Raw genomic sequence first — 23,650 nt, forward strand, 5'->3', positions numbered from 1 at the left:
ACTTTGCTTTTTTGGAAGATAATTCTTCCTGGGAGTCTTGATAAATACAGCTATCGAATTATCTTTTGATATCTTTTATCTACAAATAATAGTTGAAAGGATTATTGAACTGGTGTGTACACCTATCCATAAAGCTATTCAAAATAGCAAGTCCAATCTCAAACACTGACCAGTATCTTTTGGGCTGATGTCTTATCTAATATAATGCTAATTTGTTGTGTGACTCGGATCGAGAATTTGTTTTAAAAAAAGATCAAGACATTAACTAAGTACCCACATATTGTCAATTCTGAAATTACCGTGTCCATTTATTATTGCGATTGTTACACTATTGACACAAATGCGAGTTCAAATGTTGTTGTTTCATGAAATGTTGATTTTTGCAAAACAATTGCCGAACTAAAAGTACAAAATTTTAAAAGGGTAAATAAAATAACTAAAAAAATAACAGACTATTTCATTCTGCAAAACCAATTCGATTTCAGTAACTGTTGGATGGTTTCAATCTGACAAACTATTCACCAGAACAGAGAGTCGAATTAAAAGCTAGACTGATCTTCTTCAAACTGTTGTAAGCAATACGGAAAATATCTCCTTCCACAGATATTTTGACCCAGAGTTAATTGAAATGAATATTCACGTAAAATGTGTACATTAGCGCGTTAATCAATTCCATTGTACTCTTCATGATGACAATGGCTAGTTTCATAAGCATATAAGGTCAGCAGGAACAGCCTGACAAATATTCCAAAATGATAGAGTTGACGAAATATTGTGTTTTGCTTGTATTGAAAGAAACTTTATAGTGTACAGTTACTATTTGATGTGAATTATGAAGTTCCTGTATGTAACAAGACACCCGAAAAGCTATTTCCGTTTTCACCAGCATTCCATACTGAATCACCGGAACTTGCTGATTTACAATATACCCAGACTTTCGCTCCCTTTAACAAAATAGTAACTCCACTAGTGGAGATACATGGACCGTCATCATGGCTGTTTTTCTGATTAAGAACCCCAAATGTGTTGCTATTCGTTCTCAACGTCATCAGCACATTATGATTCTTTTCTGGACATATTTGTAATATAAACAAATATGTTCCAGACTGGGGAGCTGTAAATTTTCCAGTTGATTTGTCATATCCACTTCCAGAATTGATAGCCACAATAGGAAATTTAATTATTGTGTTCGAAAGACCTGAGTCTGGCGACACATTTCGAGCACGAAATAAAACCACAGGAACCTTTCCTATAATAAAAAAAAAAAAACATTGAGAGTTGTTGAGCAGATATTTATTTTTGCCATTCATAAAGTTCTAATTTAACCTGTATTCAAAAAGTCATTCAACTGAAGAGATACGATATTTTTTCTTTGTTACTTAAAATTGAGAGTAAAATGTTTGTTTACTTCCATAAGGATTTTCAAGTATAATCATTTTATAGGTAAACATATCAAATATATGTATACTTTTTATTTCAGTTAAAATATCATTGGTACTGGCATGAAAATACGTTTTTGGTTTTTTTTTTTATTAAACTTTGCTGTTACAAAATGTTAGAAATTATTATAAAATAAGGAATGTATCTCCCTCATGCAAAGCTCTGATTCCTTTCACGGATTTGGCTATACTTTTTGGACCTTTTGGATTATAGCTCTTCATCTTTTATATAAGCTTTGGATTTCAAATATTTTGGCCACGAGCATCACTGAAAAGACATGCATATATGTATTGTCGAAATGCGCATCTGGTGCAGGAAAATAAGTATCGTTAATGTTATTACTACCACTGGGTCGATGCCTCTGCTGGTGGACTGTTAGTCCCCGAGGGTATCACCAGCCCAGTAGCCAGTACTTCGGTACTGGCATGAAAATACGTTTTTTTTTTTTTTTATTAAACTTTGCTGTTACAAAATGTTAGAAATTATTATAAAATAAGGAATGTATCTCCCTCATGCAAAGCTCTGATTCCTTTCACGGATTTGGCTATACTTTTTGGACCTTTTGGATTATAGCTCTTCATCTTTTATATAAGCTTTGGATTTCAAATATTTTGGCCACGAGCATCACTGAAGAGACATGTATTGTCGAAATGCGCATCTGGTGCAGGAAAATAAGTATCGTTAATGTTATTAATAATAGTCAACTGTCAACCTTTTAAGGCATAAGCATAACTGATTATCGTCGACTGAATGATTGGTTGTTGGTGTTAAACATCTAATTCGCCGCCAGGGTTTTGTATTAAGAAATAAATAAATAAATAACAAATAAATAAATAATTTGTTTAAAAAAATGTCACATATTGATTTAATAAAAATACTTCCTACAAAATATAAATACATAATAAAACAACCAATATCCAGCCAAAAACTGACTTGCGAGACACTATATCCTTACCTGATTCACCAGATGACCCTTTCAAACCTTTTTCACCATTAGCACCTTTGTGGCCGGATTGACCTTTGCTGCCTGGTTCTCCAGTGGGACCTATGTCACCTGTCAGACCTTTGTCGCCGACAACACCCTTGTCACCAACTGATCCCTTGTCCCCAAATTTTCCATTTCCACCTTTACTTCCCGCAATTCCATTATCGCCTCTTTGACCTTTGTCCCCGATAGAACCTTTCTCGCCAACTGGACCTTTGTTACCTGTCTGACCTCTGTCTCCATTTTTACCTTTGTCACCGATTGTACCTTTGTCTCCCCTTTGACCTTTGTCACCGATAGAACCTTTTCCGCCAACTAGACCTGTCTGACCTCTGATCCCATTTTCACCTTTGTCTCCTCTTTGACCTTTGTCACCGATAGAACCTGTCTGACCTCTGATCCCATTTTCACCTTTGTCTCCTTTTTGACCTTTGTCACCGATAGCACCTGTCTGACCTCTGATCCCATTTTCACCTTTGTCTCCTCTTTGACCTTTGTCACCGATTGGACCTGTCTGACCTCTTTCTCCATTTTCACCTTTGTTACCGATTGAACCTTTGTCTCCTCTTTGACCTTCTTCGCCGATGGTGCCTTTGTTGCCGTTTGGTTCGTTGACACCTAATTTTCCCTTTGCACCAAGAAGCCCCTTTTCTCCCTTTTCTCCCGATTGTCCTTTGCTGCCAACTGGCCCCTGTTCTCCCATTTGACCATTTTCGCCATTTTCACCAGTGTTACCAGATTGTCCTTTATTGCCTTTCGTTCCTTTCTCGCCATCTTCACCTGTAATGTGTACAACTATGGCAATAATAGTATTATATATCTGTCAGTTTTATATGCATGTTTAAAGATGTACTATTAGTAAGCTTTTGTAAAACAAAATATGAAGCAGCAATGACCGTAATCATATCTTAACTTATTTGTTAATCGAAGATTACCACCGATATTCATTTTCATTTTCGAAATTCTGAATTTGTTTTTCAACTTGACTGTAGCCGTAGAATTGTAAGAAGTATACTCAAGGAATAACAGAAATGTTTACAAGATTAAATTCGAGTCGGGTTTTGATCATCGCCTGCTCTTAAAGAGGGACGAAAGATATCAAAGGGACAGTCAAAAAATTAATCTTCATTGTATTCAAAGTTATCGCTTACGGTCTTGTTCTACATAGAAATAAACTCATCATAGATACCAAGATACACATTTTGTATTTGCACCAGACGCGCATTTGGTTTAAAAATAAGACTCATCAGTGCGTGACGCTCCTATCAAAAAAAAAAAAAAAAAGAATGCATTGACATGGACAGTTAAAAGTAAAATTTAATTTTGTTATAATAATTATGTAATAATATCTTTAGTGGATATAGCAGAAAGTATATAAGATATAGAGAGAAAAAAAATGAAAACAATCAACGCCCACATATGGAAGTCGAATCGTAAAAGGAATATCAGTGTCTGGATGGAGGTATAACATGTTAAAATCAAAATGAACTAAATTATAAATGTAGGTTAATCATTTTTTAATTTTCATATTAAAGGATGTTCGCTTGTCAAGTTTAAGGATTTTTGTCAGATTTTCGGTATCCTCTGGTTTTTATCCATTTGAATGCCTTAAAAAATTTGCTCATTGGCCCCCATTTTTCTTTTTTTTAAATCTTTTACATGTATAATTATAAGCTACTGCAAAAGTTTTATAAAATCTTTGTAATTTTTTTAATATTTTTTAACAAATTGAAATGATAAAGCTATGCAAAAGCAAGAGAGAACATTTCCCCGCAAAAATTTCAATTGCTAATACATGTATCTCGAGAACAAGCACATTGACCTAACATATATTTTTTTTTTTTTTTTGCTTCCTTTATTTACCCGCCATTAACATATACTAGTGTTATAAAACGCTTGTTATTTTAAAGCAGTGTAGCAAACTTCCTTAAACACTTTTATTTATAAAAAGATGTAGAATCAGATGAAGTACTTTGTACATCTTAACATGATACATATTTTTGACATATCACTTAAAATTCTCACGTTATTAAAAGATATTGTTGCTACTTAAAGTCATGTGTTTTATTCTATACATTAAATAATAATACTTATGAATATCAGATTATCTTCCTTCTCCTAACATGTCAGGATATCAAAGAACCGATGTTTTCCGAGGTCAATGTGTTTTTCTCATTTTACTTGTCATTTTGCACGTACACACCTTAATCATTTAGGTCAAAATTGGAAATTAAACATTTTACTGTGTAAAAGAGAAGCGAAAAATACCAGAGGGACAGCCTAACTCATAGATCGAAAGTAAACTGACCAAAAGTGCATTTAGTTTAAAAAAAGACTCATCAGTGCATGACGCTCATATTAAAAAAAAAGAATGCATTGACATGGACAGTTAAAAGTAAAATTTAACTTTGTTTTAATAATTATGTCTTGAGTGGATATAGCATTAAGTATATAAGATATAGAGAATAAAATGAAAAAAATCAACGCCCACATATGGAAGTCGAATCTTAAAAGGAATATCAGTGTCTGGATGGAGGTACAACATGTTAAAATCAAAATGAACTAAATTATAAATGTAGGTAATTAGTTATCAAAGGTACCAGGATTATAATTTAGTAATAATTTTTTAACTTTCATATTTAAGGATGTTCGCCTGTCAAGTTTAAGGATTTTTGTCAGATTTTCGGTATCCTCTGGTTTTTATCCATTTAAATGCATTAAAAAATTTGCCCATTGGCCACCATTTTTCTTTTTATAAATCTTTTACATGTATAATTATAAGCTACTGCAAAAGTCTTATAAAATCTTTGTAATGTTTTTAATAGTTTTTGACAACTTAAAATAATAAAGCTATGAAAAATCAAGAGAGAACATTTTCCCGCAAATATTTCAATTGCTAATACATGTATCTCGAGAACAAGCACATTGACCTAATATATATTTTTTTGTTTTATTGGTTACTTTATTTATCCCCCATCAACACATACTAGTGTTATAAAACGCTTGTTATTTTAAAGCAGAGTAGCAAACTTCCTTAAACGCTTTTATTTATAAAAATATGTAGAATCAGATGAAGTGCTTTGTACATCTTAACATGATACATATTTTTGACATATCACTTAAAATTTTCACGTTATTAAAAGATATTGTTGCTACTTAAAGTCATGTGTTTTATTCTATACATTAAATAATAATACTTATGAATATCAGATTATCTTCCTTGTCCTAACATGTCAGGATATCAAAGAACCGATGTTTTCCGAGGTCAATGTGTTTTTCTCATTTTACTTGTCATTTTGCACGTACACACCTTAATCATTTAGGTCAAAATTGGAAATTAAACATTTTACTGTGTAAAAGAGGAGCGAAAAATACCAGAGGGACAGCCTAACTCATAGATCAAAAGTAAACTGACAATGCCATGACTAAAAAATAAAAAGACAAACAGACAAATAATAGAACACAATACACAACATAGAAAACTAAAGATTAAGCAAGACGAACCCAACCAAAAAACGGGGGGGGGGGGTGATCTCGAAGGGAAAGCAGATCCGTCGACTTTTGGTGTAAAAACTTCCTTGTGAACAGCAACCTTCCATCAAAGAAATCATGATAGGACATATATGCTCGGGAATATCATATCAATTTGGAGATATATACTCCATATGCAGGCGCTGCTGTAATATTGCTACATAGAAATGAAGTTCACAATTGAGAGGCTAAAATTATCTCTTTTGTCGTAACATTTTGTTTTCAACCAACCCTCATTGTCAATTTGTAGATGTAAGTCAAGATATGAGGCAGACTTAACTGTATCTGTGGTATCCTTTATCTCTATTTTGAGGGGATCGATGCGTTCAACATAGTCATCAAATTTTGAATAACTTAGTGTGATAACATATTCTTTACATCAGAAAGTATAGTTAAAGGATTTTTCTAATTTCTTATCTGCCTTCCTAAGAAGTTCTTGTATGAATTCAGTCTCATACAAATGAAGAAACAAGTTGGCAAGACGAGAGACTAATTGGGCCCATACCACCCCTTTTGAATATGATATATCAATATTGATGTTAAATTTCAGAAGGAAAAGCAAACAATTAGGAAAATACGTTTATCAGGACCAATAACTCCTTGTTAACTCAATTAAGAGTTTTATAAATGAGGATTTGGTTTTAACTTTAATTTTGTATTATTAGATCATATATACATAGAGAGAGATTTTCTTTTAATAGATGCTTATTTATTTTAAAGTCCTGTTTACAATTTCTTCGTCAGGAGTCCATTGTTTGCTTCAGTAAAAGAGGGACAAAAGATACCAGAGGGACAGTCAAACTCATAAATCGAAAACAAACTGACAATGCCTGACTAAAAATGAAAAAAGACAAACATACAAACAAAAGAACATATGACACAACAAAGAAAAATAAAGAATAAGCAACATTTGGTTTGTTAAGGGTGTAGATCCTGTATTTTTGGTTACTTTTGCTGTTAATTGTTTCATACATTAAAAACTATTTTTTTAAAAGATAACTTGCAGACATGCAGCATATTAGAAATTAACGTTTACGTCAGTTGATTTTTGGCATTTCTGTAGTTCAAATAGTACTGATCAATTGTTGTTAATCGATTCTGATAGTATTACACCCAATTTACAATCACCTTTGCCAAATCTCACTACTAGCCTTGTTTGTAGTCTGCTCGACTGTCTTCCTTACTACTTGATTGTCTATTAGTGTTCTTTGTACCCCCAATGAATTCTTTAGAAATTTATTTAGTAACGCTTCGAATACCAGATAATTAGTTAATTTGGCCGTATAAACTTTTCAACAAGTTGATAAGTCATTATAATATTATAAATAGCCTCTGACTAAATTTTATTGTATCTAACTGGTTTGGTCATAGTAGTATTCACCTCATGTCAGATTTATAAATAAGCAATCATACGAAATCCCTTCACCCTATGATACTTTAAATGATCTCCAATAGCCTAGCTATGTACAATCGCCCTTCCCCTTAAAAAATACATTTCAGAAAAGAATCACTATAAGCACTATTGTACGGTTTTGACGTGCAAACATTACTTTTTACTAATTTACTCCGTTATTTACTGAATTGTGTTGGGTAAAATGTACATTTTCATTCGGTTTGGGTGAGGTTATTCATTTTTAAGTCCTAACCATAAATCATAGTTAGTAATCCGTCAACCTATAAAAATTTAGTTGCGAGAAAGAAAAGGAGCTATGTAAATTAAATAATAATAACACAATTTGCAAAATTAATATAAAAAATAGTGTAATTTGTATAATTAAATTTATGGCTATCCTAAGACCATCATAAGACACCTCTCGTGTAGTCCTAACTTTATGACCAATTTAAAGAGATGTATAAGTTAGAACCGCTTTGTGAAACCCACTTATGACTTAGATGTGTCGTAAGACCATCCTAAGAAATGTTTTATTCCTAAGACAGCTTTGTGAAACTGGCCCTAGATACCTTGTAATCAGTTATAAAGGGCCCGATATAACATTATGTGAAACATTTCAAACGAAAAAATACACGTGAAACAAACGTGTCTTCAAGAGTTACATGTGATTCCTTAGCAAACAAGATTAGGCAACAAAGAGTTCTTAATCAAGTAATTGATGAGATTTATACACCAAACAAACTAATTTCCCGGTATTCGAAGCGTTACTAAATAAAGAATTTATTAGGGTACAAAGGACAATAATAGACAATCAAGTAATAGAGAAGACAGTCGAGCAGACTACAAACAAGGCTAGTAGTGAGATTTGTCAAGGTTATTGTAAATTGGGTGTAATTGTCTATTGGAAAAAGTGTTGTTATTTATGGACCGCTACTAATATCAGGCGATGCTGATTTGTTTCTCCATACTGGATATAGAAATTAAATAGGGACTCTAACTATATCGAAGCTATGTGCAAATAGAAATAATTTAGACTGAACTTAAACCTGTAATGCTGTACTTAATGCTCTAACTGTGAAAAAAAACCAATCAAATGATGATCAGTGTTTCGATAATTTACTTGTATTTACATTCATAATCAAATAAATGAAATTATTCTTATTTTACACACCCACCTTTTTTGCCTGTCGCTCCCATAATACCTGGTAGTCCATTTTCATCAACATCTCCTTTTTCTCCCTTAATGCCTTCTTGAACGTTACCGCTAACTGAGCCATTTGTTCCCATTGTTTCATTTGTATAGTTTCTGTCGAAGAAACTTTTCAAAAAGTGTTCTCCCGAAGTGTTGAGCTCTGAAAATTATGTATAGCAAAAAGTTAGCATTCTTATTCGAAAACGTATTTAAAAGCACCGACTGATGACGGTGTTGGATTGGAACTGGCATATGCAATGTATAGGTTAAAAAAATACCTTTCTTTAAGATTTCAAATCTTCAACGAGTTGATGTCTGTGATGGGATACTATCTTACTTCAACAACACTTATGCAAATGTCATATCTAAGTCAATATCAGAAGCATTTATGATTTCTATATCAACTTAATTCAGACGCACCATTTTCATGTACATTAACGGTTTATATGCCACTGCTAGTAGACGCTAGTCCTCGATAGTATCATCAATCCTGTAGTCAGTACGTCGGTACTTCTTAAGGGTTGTGATATTTTTCTTAAATTTGGAAATTTGTAAGAAATCAATGTTCCATTTTCATCCGTCAGATCGACCTTATTGGTCTCGTTTGATGGCATATAGCTCATTACAGTCATATTCATGTAATTATACATCCTTGGTGTTTCTAATGAAGGTAAATCCTGAAAAGTGCCTCAGGCACACCAAATCTTTTGAAAATCTGTTAAATATTTTCACATTATGGCAAGACCAAGCACACAACTTGAGCAGTCGACATATAGACTTCAAATAATAAAATATGTCAAGCTCAAAATCACCCGAGTTTAGAAATATGTGAATTAATTTCGATTTTTTATCTAACTAATCTGTGTATTAGATTTAACGATATGAATAAAGGCAACAGTAGTATACCGCTGTTCAAAACTCATAAATCCATGGACAAAAAACAAAATCGGGGTAACAAACTAAAACCGAGGGAAACGCATTAAATATAAGAGGAGAACAACGACACATTACTAAAATGTAACACACAGAGAAATGGACCAAGCATCAGACAAAATCCCACGAGAATAACAAATATAACATCAAAACCAAATACATGAATTTGGGATAGACAAGAACCGTGACACGTATGATACTTTTATAGCTAACTGACAGGTGTCATTTATCACAAGCCCAGTAGTCAGCACTTTATGTGCTGACATGAATTATCATTGATATTGTTATATTTATAAATTAGCTATTTAAAAAATTTTGAATTGTTTGAAATGATAAGGCTTTTCTACCTCAGGCATAGATTATCTTAGCTGTATTTGACAACACTTTTAGGAATTTGAATCTCAATGCTCTTCAACTTTGTACTTTATTTGGCTTTTTTGGATTCGAGCGTCACTGATGAGTCTTTTGTAGACGAAATGCGCGTCTGGCGTATATACAAAAATTAGCCCAGGTATCTATGATGAGTTTATTTACATATTTGTAGCTAGTGTTGTTTACATAACAATAGCCGTAAAGTATGCTTGCTTCAGATGTCTTCCGTGTTAATTAAATTACTGACTTGAGTTAAAGATAGGACTTATAATGCTTAGTCCGTTTGTGTGTGTGTGTGTGTGTGTGTGTTACATTTTAATGTTGTGTCGTTGTTCTCCTCTTATATTTAACAAGTTTCCCTCAGTTTTAGTTTGTTACCCCGATTTTGTTTTTTGTCCATGGATTTATGAGTTTTGAACAGCGGTATACTACTGTTGTCTTTATTTCTAACATTGCTTTTCATTTAGAGATACAGTTATGATTTGAGGTATAGATGTGTCATCTTTAAAATCATTGTTATATAGTAGTCCTCTGTAAATTCTATTCATATACGAAGATATAAGAAGAAGTGGTATGAGTACCAATGAGACAACTCTCCATCAAAGTCACAATTTGTAAAAGTAAACGTTTAGTCTTCATTTTATGAAAAGAGTTTCCTTGAAATTTTCGCGGTCGTTTTACTTTCACGTTTCAATTCTTACCGCGAAAATAGCGAAAATAAAACTGCCGCGAAAATAGCGAAAATAAAACTGCCGCAAAAATTTCCTTGTTTACAGTATCAGAACCACTTCAAGAGATTCCAAGTTCTCAGTATAAAAATTGTAATACGAACAGAGATATAATCTGGACCAAGTTATGACATTTGTATCCTTGTTGTATCGTACCTTTTTTTACCTATTTATTTTGGTTATAGTAGTGATACAAGGAAGACGTTTAGCTAGTTATAAAACCAGGTAATCCGCAATTTTCTACATACGTAAAAGCCTGTACCAAGTCAGGAATATGACAGTTGTTATCTTTTCATTTAATGTGTTTGAGCTTTAGATTTTGCTATTTGATTTGGGACTTTACGTTTTGAATTTTTCAAGGAGCTATGTATTTTATTTTGTTTTTTACTTTTTACAGTATTGACGTGGTGTTGGACGTTGGACAGTAGATGTTTATATCATATGAGGTTTAAATACGTTCTTTGAGTTTTTAATTATCCCTCTGTTCAATCTTGAACTAGGTCTTACAAAAAGGTATATAACGTAACATACAATAACTTTTACATATTATAAATAGTAGTTATATATCAAATAGTGGTAAATGGGACGTATATACCGAGCAGCCCAATATGTTTACGGGATTATTGATATAAATGAAAGAAGATGCTGATTATAACAACAAAAACAAGACACACAGAGGACAGCATGCAATCTTAAACAAACACCGATGTCTTACTAATATGGAAAACTTTAATGCACCTTACAAAGCAAAGAAATATCAAAGAAACACTTACACTCAAAGCTTTTGTTGGGGTTCGTGTTCCTTATTCTTTGGTTTTCTCTGTTGTGTCTTTTGTACTATTATTTGTCTGTTTGTCTTATAAATTTTAAGCCATGACGTTGTTAGTTGTTTTTTTTCGATTTATGAGTTTGACTGTTCCTATTATACCTGTTGTCCCTTTTTTAGTATTGAGCTATATAAACAAAATTTGAAAACATTTATGCATGTATCCCAAAGGAGTAGGTCCAGTAAGACCCCTTTTTGGTCCCAAAATATAGCAGTTTTACAAAATTGTTAAAATGTAAACTTTTAGTTATTTATTGTACAGAAGAATGCTGCTGCTACATAAATATGGGCTGTTTTTGACAATACAATGCACATATATCGGGTATTAGCACCATTAAATCATGCTAAATTACTAAAATCTTCACAATTCTAGCATTTTAGTTAAATTTAAGACGGTTTTCGTGTGAAACGAAAGTGGCCGCATTCGTGTTCATCCTTAATATTGAAATATAAGTTGTACTTTATAATAATACATTACATATATAAAGATTGAGGATGAACACGGATGCGGCCACTTTCATTTTTGACAAAAACCATCTGAAAAGTGACATTTTTTGGCATTTTGGTAGATTTTTCATATTTGAGCTTAAATCGGGACGTTTTTAATGACTAAATCAGTTAAAATCTTTCACATAAACTAATTGATTCAAATGAAATAGACACTTAAGTGTTTAAAAAGTGGTCAAAATCTTTCGTCAGATGAACCTGAAATTTGAGGCCAAAACTGGTCCTTACCGGACCTACTCCTTTGGCGTATAACATATTTGGCACGGTTGACGGTCAGTGTCATTGACAACGAACAACCGATTGCGAACCGACACTTGAAGGGTACTCGAAATGGTTGGTATTTTATGAGTTCTGAATATAAATGACAGTACTGTATGATAATAGTTGTCACCAATTATGTTTTTATTTGACAGTCGTAAAGTTCTTTTTTATTGAATCCACTCTACGTCTCCAGTAAAGATCAATAAGTATTGTTGACTGTCAAATCACAATGGACATTGATAACTTTAAAAAAAAACGTACATAACAGTTCTTCCTCAATAACTGCAAAACGTCGAAGCGAAGATCGCTTTTCAAGAAATTCCTGCTGGCGGAATAAAACTTCCATGATAAAAGATCTTTGTATATTATTGATAACATAATGTGAAATTTACTACACATAGCAAAATGTAATAACCAATTACAAATTTGTACGTTTTGAATATTGTTTTTAACATTTTGTTATACTTCTTGCATTTAAAAATAAAACATTATTAGTTCATATTGACAGAAATTACTTTTTCATCACCTTTTAATAGTTTCTTGAACAAAGTGAAATTTTAAAAGATAATGCAGACGTTAAAACTAATGGAAATGTAATACATTTATATTCAAACGAATACTGAAGTTTGCACAAAAAAATGGTTTGCAAGAAATAAACAAATGAACCAATAATCAGTTACCCAGTCTGTTGGTTTCCATTAGATGAACAGTTACCACTGCGGTTACAGCAGAAACACATATAACTACCAATATCGCCAGTATAGAAACTCCTATCACTTTAACACAAGATGCATTTTTTTCATTTTTTCTTGTCATTTTCCATTTTGCATCTGTTGTTTTTTTTAAGAAAAATACATCTGTTGACATATCGTTTCCTAGGTATATGTCATCAGACATTATTATTATTCCAGGAATAAGAAACTTTAATCAAATATGAAAGCGTGCAATAAGTTTCAGTTCTTACTTTAACAAGTGCATACTTGAAATGTCATTGCTAAATATGGAGATAACTTAATAAATTGTAATTGTAACTTATGTAATTACCTTAAGTAGCAGATTTATGCATACTTACAAACCTGCTCGTGCATTTTCTTTGTTATTCAACGCGAAATAATTATCTAAGAAACCTAGGACGATCTTATCTCACAAAGGATTTCTATTGTCTACTTTTTGTACCTCGAAGTTACATCCAAACTCCTTTGTTCTAACAGGGGTGGTCTGAGCCGGATCACCCCTACCAAATCACCCCAGTTTGAGTGTCTTTGTTATGCATGCTTTTCTTTGTTCTGTAACATTTTGGCGGGAATGTCAAATCCACTATAAAACTTATAATTAAACATACAATTAAAAACCAATTGTTCAGAGAACAATTGAAGGTCTTTCAACCAATAAGGATCGATTTTGATATGAAAATTTTAAAATTCAGTTGAAAATGTCAGTTCCTATGGCTTTTTGATGAATATGAATTTCGAGCAAAGGGCAAAATCAGAACGTCCAATTAACCTATGACCTTGACCTCAATTTCAAGGTCATAGACTAAACAACTCAAATCAAAAGACACTAGTTCCTTAATATGTTTGGTTCATGAGTAATATCACTTTACACATAATTCTAAATATAAGAGGGGCGACAACTCCCATTTATTGTCTACGCACCCTTTCAATCTAAATTTATAAGTTACGACATGTCGCAACTAACAATTTAGTAAAACTAATTTGTCAATATCTTAAAGCTTAATGAAAATAAGTAAAAATAAGCCAAAATCAAAATTTATAATTTGACCTTGACCTACTTTTCATTTTTTTGGACAAAGGCTCTTAAATCAAAAGACCCTAGGTCTCTTTCACTTATGATTTACTAGTTAGAAATGCATATCACTTATATCATTTACAAAAGGGGGGATAACTCTCATATGGAGTCTCCGAATAGCTTCGGTTAAAACTAAAATCCTAATCCTGAAGATAAAACGAGCAATTTGGTAAAATAAATCTGTCGTAATCTTTTACGGTTGCGAAGGAGTAGTGGCCACAAGAAAAACAGTATTTGGGGAGATAACTCTTACAACGTAAAGTTTTTGGGTACGCCTCTGTCAATTTTTAAAGCGTATTAACTTGACGATATCATATTCCAAATATCGATGATCAAGATGGCCGCCGAGCTGAAAACACTGTAAAAAGTCAGCTCCCAGTTTTTTGCAGTTTTTTGTGTTTTATATGAATTGTTGCATGATGAAAAGTGGATAGACTGATAGATAACAATTTGCTGAATCATTGGATGCCAACTTATGAGAAAAATTTGGTGGAACTTATGTGATATTTACAGAAAAACATTTTTTGAATTTAAGTGTTCACCTATTATTGATTATATTTACTTGATCACAAAGGATTTAATACAACATGCCTGGAGGCAACAGCCTTACAAGTAACAAATCTGTGAATAAAAGTGTAAAATGTGGAAACACTGTTCAGACTTTACTAGCTGCCAAATTAGATAAAGTTGACAAAGAAAAAACTGAAAAACCTAATAAATAACCAAAAAGGACTCACTCTGAAGTTACATCCCAGCTCCTTTGTTCTAACCGGGGTGATCTGAGCCGGATCGCCCCAGTTTAAGTTTCTTTGTTATGCATGCTTTCCTTTGTTCTGTAACATTTTGGCGGGAATGTCAAATCCAGTATAAAACTAATAATTAATTATACGGAGAAGACTACCTATCAAAATTCACGTAGAAAAAATCCAGTGTGTATGCTGGGATTCGAACTCAAGACCTTCAGCATATCAAGCCACGGCACATACCACTCCACCAGGACGACTGGATACGAACTATCAGAAATTTAACATACTTAAAGGAAGCAAAATATTTTTATAACTTGGGCGAGTTGGCAGACCTTTACTCAGTGGGGTTTAAACCCTTTTCGTTAAATAAATGAGTTGTCAGACTGATTGTTCAATTTGATTTTACACTTTTACAAAGTTGGGCGAGTCGGTTACAAGAGTGGGGCGATTTTTTTCATTAAGTGGCGATATAGTGAGGGCCGATTGGCCAGTGAGGCGAGTTGACATTGTTTGATATCTACTCATCGTGTTAGGGGTTCATAAAGGGTATACATCATATAGTAATATATAAAGTATATTAGAATGGTTGTGTGGCGTTCTAAACTAGATTTTATGAATTGTAAATGGTTTTCGGTCTAATCTAAAACAGCTGGGATGTAAAATAGTTATCCCATTCGGACTTGGTGTGTCAGTGTAAGATCATCCTCTGGCCTCTGGCCTTCGGGATGATCTTACACTGACACACCGCGTCCTTATGGGATAACTATTAATGTCAAATGAATCAAATACAAGTGTTGATCTGACTGGTATAATTAGTATACAAAGGGACATAGAAGAAATTAAACAAAACCTGGAGGGTGGATTAAAAAAGATAGACCTTGAAAATGCAACAAAAGACCTTGTTAAGTCAAGTGATCTGGAAGTCATTGTAACTACTTTGTGAAGAATTTATTTAAAGAATTTACTTCATCCATAGAGACAAAAATTGATAAAAAGTATCAGAAGTAATAGAGGAAATGCAAGAGAAAATAGATGCATTATCAATAGAAAATGAGAACTTGAGGGAGAAAGCGGAGGTAGCTATGAAAAGCCTATCTGCAACAAAGAAAGAAATACACCAAAATGAACGACTGACAAGAGAAGCTATTACCGGCAGCAACTACAATGAACAATATTCACGCAAAAACAACATAAGAGTTATAAACTTTCCATGGCGAGAGCGACAAGATCTGCGGACTTTATTAGTAAAGTGAAAAGGGACATGAATGTAGAACTTGAGGAAAGAGATGTTGTCGCCATCCATAGAATTCCATCTGACAAATTAGGACCAAAACCTCTTATTGTGAGATTATTTAGTAGTGATGTCAAACGAAGAGTGATGCGAGAAAAGAAGAATTTACAAGACCATGTAAGATTTTATGATGACATTTCCAAAAGAAACCTTGAACTGATGAAAAGACTAAATGAGACTGAATGGTTCAGCGATGTATGGTTCTTCAACTGTGGTGTATATGGAAGGATATCTGATGGTCTACAGCTGAAGTTCAATATATTTGATGACATTTTTCTTAGATTGAGACAAAGGAAATAAGTAGTTAACTTAGAACTAGACTTTCATTGTTACATGTACATTATGTCTTGATGAACTTTGATTTTTTTTTTTAAACTTGCTAAAAGTGCTATTCTTATTTTCTTGGGACAAATCTTAATACTATAAAAGTTGTCTCCACTTTGTAAAATAGTGACTATGTCATAACTGATAAATCATATACAGGATATATAAAATTGAAAGAACAATTATACTGCAAAAAAACTATAATTTAGTTTTTTTACATGAATTCAATCAAAAATGTCTGCCATTTTGATGCTTAATTTTTGTTTTTATCTCTTTCTTTTTCTTTCCAGTCCTTTATTCTTTTTATTAATTATTGCATTTCTGCAATATCATTCCATTACATTTTGTTTTGGTCTATTTTATGGTGAGTTATCCTGTTTATCATTTTTATGCATCTTTGTGTTGGTGAAATGTTTTTCTCTAGTATTTTTACACACATGGAGAATAATCAGATATTACTGTTAGATTTTTTAAGGTCATGTTATGTGATAGTGTATTTACTGACATCATATTATGTGTGCCCTGAGGGTATTAACTGTTAACTGCCAAGGTTTAGGAGATAGTGTTAAAAGAAGAGATGTTTTTAACTATTTAAGAACAAAGAATTACAATATTTACTGTTTACAAGATACTCATTTCATGTGAAAATGAAAATAATATAAGAGCTATGTGGGGATATGATAGTTATTTTTCATCTTATAGCTCAAATTCAAGAGGTGTAGCAGTTATGTTTAATAACAACTTTGAGTTTAAGGTCCTAAAAGAAAAAAAAGATGTTAGTGGGAATTATTTAGTATTAGACTTAGTTGTTGATACTTTACATTTTACATTTGTAACTATTTATGGACCAAATATAGATACTCCAATTTTTTATGATCAAATTATGTCAATTATAGATGATTTTGGTAATGATAGCTATATGATATGTGGTGATTTTAATCTTGTTCTCAACCCTGATATAGACAATTTTAACTATTTACATGAAAATAACCAAAATGCTCGGGAGAAAGTTTTAAAAATCATTCAGGAAAGGTGTCTCATTGACCCTTTCCGTGAACTTTACCCAGATTTGAAGCGTTTCACATGGAGAAAAAGAACCCCCTTTAAACAAGCAAGGCTAGATTTTTTTCTTTTATCTGAAGATTTACTATGCTGTTTGAAAAATTGTAATATTGAGCCAAGCTATCGCTCTGATCATTCTATGGTTGTATTAAATCTAGAATTTAATCCTTTTGATCGAGGTAGAGGATTGTGGAAATTTAATAATTCATTATTGTATGATCCAGAATATATAAAGATTGTTAAAGAAAAAATTGTAGAAGTTAAAAAACAATATGTAACACCTGTTTATGATATAGATAGAATTGAAGACATGGATAATGAAGATCTCCATTTAATATTAACAGTCACTTATTTCTTGAGACAATGTTGATGGAAATTAGAGGTAAAACTATATCTCATTCAAGTTATAAGAAAAAGGTAAAAGAAAAACAAGAGAAAGATCTTAGAAATGAAATTCTTATTTTGGAAGAAAAGGTAGATGAAGGTTCAATACAGATTTTGGAAAATAAAAAATGTGAATTAGAAAATATAAGAAAAGAAAAAATTAAAGGAAAGATAATTCGATCAAGAATACAATGGGTAGAAGAGGGTGAAAAACCTATTAGCTATTTTTGTGGGTTAGAATCAAAAATTTTTACAAATAAGATAATACCAAAAGTAGAAAAAGAAAATGGAGATGTAATTTCAAAACAAAAAGATATTTTAAAAGAAGTAAAATCTTTTTATGAAAATTTGTACAAGAATAAAGACAAGTCAAAGGGAGATAAATTCAGTAAACTTAAAGAAGGATTGAAAGATATAAAATTTAAAAAACTAACTGATGATGAGAAAAAAAATCTTGAAGGTGAAATAACAATTGAAGAAGCTGGTTTGATATTGAAAAATATGAAAAATAATAAAACACCAGGATCTGATGGTTTCTCCACAGAGTTCTTTAAATTTTTTTGGAAAGATTTGAAATTTTTTGTTGTAAACTCCTTGAACTACAGTACTGAGATTGGTGAACTATCTGTTACGCAAAAACAAGGAATCATTACATGCCTGCCGAAAGGAAATAAGCCTAGACATTTCTTAAAAAATTGGCGACCTATATCTTTATTAAATACAGTATATAAAATTGGCTCTGGAGTTATAGCAAAACGCTTTAAAACAGTTTTAGATAAACTGATAGATTTCGATCGAACTGGATTTGTTAGTGGGAGATATATTGGAGAAAATCTTCGTTTAATTTATGATATTATGCAATTTACTGAGGAAAAAGATATTCCAGGACTTTTGCTGCTCATAGATTTCGAAAAGGCATTTGATTCGATTTCTTGGGAATTTTTAACCAGTGTCTTCAATTTTGGAGAATCAATAATTAATTGGGTTAAAGTTTTTTATAACAATATCAAATCAGCTGTAAACCAGGGAGGACATCTATCAGTATTTTTTTTTTCTATAGAACGAGGCTGTAGACAAGGTGATCCCTTGTCGCCTTATATTTTAATTCTCTGTGCTGAGATATTAGCACTAAAAATACGAAATAATGATAAAATAAATGGTATTACAATTACGCAAGTTGAGCACAAACTTTCACAATTTGCTGATGACACATCTCTTATTTTAGATGGTAAAGAAGAATCTTTGAATGAAGCATTAAATGAATTAGATTGGTTTGGAAATATATCTGGTTTAAATATTAATTTTCTAAAACACAAGTTATTTGGATAGGAAATAAAAAGTATAGTAATGAGGTATTATGCCAAAATAGAAACCTTACATGGGGAGAAACATGTTTTAAGGTATTAGGTATAAGCTTTGATGTTAATCTTGATAGAATTGTAAAAATTAATTATGATGAAAAAATTGTACAAATTAAATGTGTAATTAGACAATGGTCAAAACGAAATCTTACTGTTATTGGTAGAATTACTGTAGTAAAGACATTGATATTGCCTATTTTAAATCATTTGTTTATATCCTTACCAAATCCAAGTGATGATATTTAAAAAAATGTTATTCAACTTATGTACAATTTTATATGGAGTTCACCAATTGATAGAATTAAGAGAGATGTTTTACAAAATGATATTGAAGATGGTGGACTCAAAATGATAAATCTTAGTGCATTTATTTTAGCACTGAAGTGTACATGGATAAGGAGATTATTTAAAACAGACAACAAATGGCAGAATGTTTTTTTGTCAAATGTTCATGTAGAACTTGACAAATTTTATGGTTGTGGAAGTGTTTATATCCAAAAATTACAACAACATATCAAAAATAAATTTTGGCAAGATGTTCTGAAAGCATGGCAAGATGAATATGACAGTTGGGAATGCTTTCCTGCTAGTCCAATCTGGCTTAACAATAATATAAAGGTAGCAAATAAACCTATTTTTGATAAAGATTGGTTTGAAAATGGTATAAGATTTATAAATGATATTGTAAATGAAGATGGGACCTTTTTCTCTCATCAAAAGATAGAAGAAATGTATCAGATAAATGTGAATTTCATGAGATATAATAGTATTATATCTGCTATACATCAAGCATCAAAATCATTTGTGGGAAAAAAAATCACAAATTAGAACTACCTTTAATTCCATCTGCTATTAAAAGACTTGTTAAAAGTTCAAAAGGATCTAAAGATATGTATATTGTTTTGAATAAAAATGGAAGTGTTCCCACTAGTCAGTTAAGATGGACTGAAATTTTTGGTTTTGATCAAAATCATTGGAAAAAAATTTATAAACTGCCATTTGTTGTCACAAATAATACTAAGTTACAGTGGCTACAGTATAGATTCAATCATCGAATCTTAGCTACAAACAAATTTCTTCATAAAATTAAGATTTATGATAATCCAAATTGTACATTTTGTAATAGAGAAATTGAAACATTAGAACATTTATTTTGGGAATGTGAACATACACAATTATTATTAGAACAGATTGAAAATTGGTTTCTAACCAATGGAATTCGTGTACTTTTTACAAAAGAAGTTTTTTTGTTTGGTAACACTGCAAAAATATCAAAAGGCAATGCAGAAAATACTCTTTTTCTTACCATAAAGCAATATATTTATAATTGCAGATGTTTAAAAAAAAAAACTGACAATAAACTCAGTAAAAGAAAAGATGAAATAAGTGTACGCAATGGACAAAAATATTGCTATGAAAAACAAATGTGAACATCAGTTTCTCAGAGAATGGAATGCTTTTGATATATTACTTATTTAAGTACAAAAATGTATATACTTTACATTTAATATTATACATGTTATAAATGAAAATGCTGTATTTACTATACTAAAATAGAATTCAATTTCTAGATGAATTATATTGAAAACTCACCACACTATTCTCTCTCACTCTCTTTCTCTTTCTATCTCTCTCTCTCCGGTGTTCAAACTGCTTTACTCTTTATCTTATATTTGTATATTTAAAAAAATAAAAAAATTGCTTCCTAATAGAAAGATTGGAAGTTATAAATAATAAAAATTTTAAAAAAAATATTCCAAATATCTAAGCGACATCTTTTGAAACATCAATACTACGCAAGAAAAAAGTAAGGCGGAAAAAAAAGAAAGAATAATAATAATAATCAGAACAAAACCTATAGGTCTTTCAACCGAAAAGACCTAATTATACGGAAAAGACTATCTATCAAAATATACGTAGAAAAAATCCAGTGTATTTAATAGTTATCCCACGATGACGCGGTGTGTCAGTTTAAACCCCACTTAATAAAGGTCTGCCAACTCGCCCGACCGTGCAAGGGCTGTATAGCCAGTCAAGGTCGTTAAAAACTTCCATTTGTTGACTTATAAAAATATCTTGCTTCCTTTAAGTATGTTAAATTACTGATAGTTCGTATCCAGTCGTCCTGGTGTAGTGGTTGTGTCGGTGCTTGATATGCTAAAGGTCTTGAGTTCGAATCCCAGCATTTATAAGTCGGGCGAGTTGGCAGACCTTTATTCAGTGGGGTTTAAACTGACACTCCGCGTCATCGTGGGATAACTATTAATTATTTACCTGATGTAGGTCTTTAAGTTGAGGTTAAATTTACTTAAAAGTTTATCGGGCATGACTAATTAGATACGCCCTCTTAAAATCAGGTGGTCCGAAATAGGATCTGGAAAAAACACCCAACAAAATACCTTAATTTGCAATTTAAGAATTTGTTTGATTCAAAGTGCTTTTGGTTGCTTAAATATCTCCAATCAATAATCAGGCGGTATTTTGTGGAAATAATAACCTGTCCTGAACCGGGAGATGTTGGACACAATAGGAATTTATTTTTAAAAAAAGTCCTTATCTCATTTACTTATAGTGGCCGTTATTGATTGTAAATTCATGCCGTTTTGTTTATGGCATTCGTCTATCGTGGAGAAAAAGAGGAAAGGAGGGCTAATAGCTTAACTTACGAGTTCGATCATTAGGGTTCAAATCTATTCTATTACGGAATACGTTTAACCTCTACCGAACGCTCTGCCTTATTGTAAAAGGTGCCACTCTAAATTTGTAAGCATTTGCTTCAGATTGATCCTCTTTGCATCTATGGTCGTGAATATGCATGACATATTTGCCACTGGACACAAAAGAGCAATAAATTAATCCGCTTCATTAAGTGAATTATAATCATATGTCCTCAGTTAATTAAAGTCTCAAACAGTTTTCCAAATTTTATACATTTGTATATTTTATTATTATTTACATTTGAATTTTTATGCGTAAATCTGCATTTTTCCGTCATTTTTCTCTTTGCATTTAATCTTTTTTTTTAACATTAAAAAATGTTGTCGTAGTACACATCAGGGATTACAATTGTATAATTTCCAGCAAAACTAATAGGGGAGGGGACTAGAACAGAAAAACAATCTTCATTGAGTGCAATAACTCATATATTGAAGCGTACAATGACGGCTGTCTCGTCTAGGTGACAACATTTGATGTTTCAAGTTTTTTTTGTATCTCAGACATTATAATAGTTGTCACAAAAGCAAAAAAAAAATATAAAAAAGGTTGACAACAATTGTTAAAAAGATTCAACTTATTTTGGGCGTTTCATTTTTTTTTATATTGTCTTGCTGATCGGTTTTGTTATATATTTTTTTTCATCTACTATTGTTCTAGCAAAAGTCACAAAAAATGCTGTTAAAATTAGCCATGCGACTTATTTGAAAAGATTTAGCTGACCTTCCTTGTTGTTTACACATTTCAATCATTCAACTCGTACGTAGATCGGCTTTCCCTCTGATGTTTTTTAAGGTATAGATAGCGTAAAATTCTCACTGCACCACTGAGGCATCGGATATGCATTCCTATTATATTTTGATCGGACAAAGCTGCGTATTTATATATCCAAAGAGCCAAACGAACGCACCCATTTAGCAAGGATATAAAGAATATTTCATACATCGTCTCGCTTCAGATTCTATCATTTTTATATATTAAAGCTACAGGTTGACTTTATAACACAAAAAAATCACAGTACTAAAAGATGAAATATATGGGTCAAGTGAAATACCTATCTAATGAGTCACAAAAAAAGAGAAAGTGTGTTCGAATAGCTATTTTTTAACTGAAAGTACTTGACGACAGTCTTTCAAGTTGGATGATGAAAATGCATATCTTCGAAAAATTCTATTTTTTTTGTGTGTGATTACTAGGGTTTATAGTATTCATACACTAAAAAAATCTAGTCTACCTCCCACAGAATATTTAATTAGAATTTTTTTTAATGTTTATGAATTTTCGAAAATTCCACCTGACAACCGATCAGACAATAGTTTTAAGGTGAATCAATGCAGACAAGATTATTAACTGATGCTCATTAGCTAGTTGATGCATTTATCTTTTAAAATACAATTGACATATAAGGATCGTAATGGTGCAATGTGGATAAATTTATCGGTTTCCAAGAACAATATTGGTAGCGCGTCATCCCATGTTGGGCTCAAATGAAAAATAATTGATAAAATATTTCAAAAAATTAAGTTTAAAGATAATTCGTAATTTTTTGGTCACATGGTATATTTCCAAAAGTCACGTGACTGTTGGAGAAAAAGTGAAAAAATACGAAATCTTTGGGCAAAAAGTCGTGCAGAGACATATTGGTGGGCTAATAGGGTCAGGTTTTAATGGAAACAACAACTTGAACTTTAATTTGAACTTTAATTTTAATGGATAGCGGTACTCATCCAAAGCGCATGGGATAACCACAAATGACATGACCACATCAAATAATGAAACAAACAAATCAT

At 31.8% G+C, this 23,650-nt stretch overlaps 1 protein-coding gene across 1 annotated transcript; it reads right to left on the reverse strand.

Moving 5' to 3' along the window:
- Nucleotides 1-265: 265 nt before the first annotated feature.
- LOC143067583 (uncharacterized) lies at nt 266-13,122 on the reverse strand. The gene is made up of 4 exons (XM_076240930.1): nt 12,849-13,122; nt 8,525-8,701; nt 2,396-3,205; nt 266-1,249 (listed from the first exon to the last, which is right to left on the reverse strand). Exons 1-4 carry the CDS (start codon nt 13,063-13,065, stop codon nt 831-833), a joined length of 1,623 nt encoding a protein of 540 aa, XP_076097045.1. The 5' UTR covers nt 13,066-13,122; the 3' UTR covers nt 266-830.
- Nucleotides 13,123-23,650: the final 10,528 nt, after the last annotated feature.

This window comes from Mytilus galloprovincialis, chromosome 3 (assembly GCF_965363235.1).
Source record: "Mytilus galloprovincialis chromosome 3, xbMytGall1.hap1.1, whole genome shotgun sequence".
Lineage (NCBI taxonomy): Eukaryota > Metazoa > Mollusca > Bivalvia > Mytilida > Mytilidae > Mytilus > Mytilus galloprovincialis.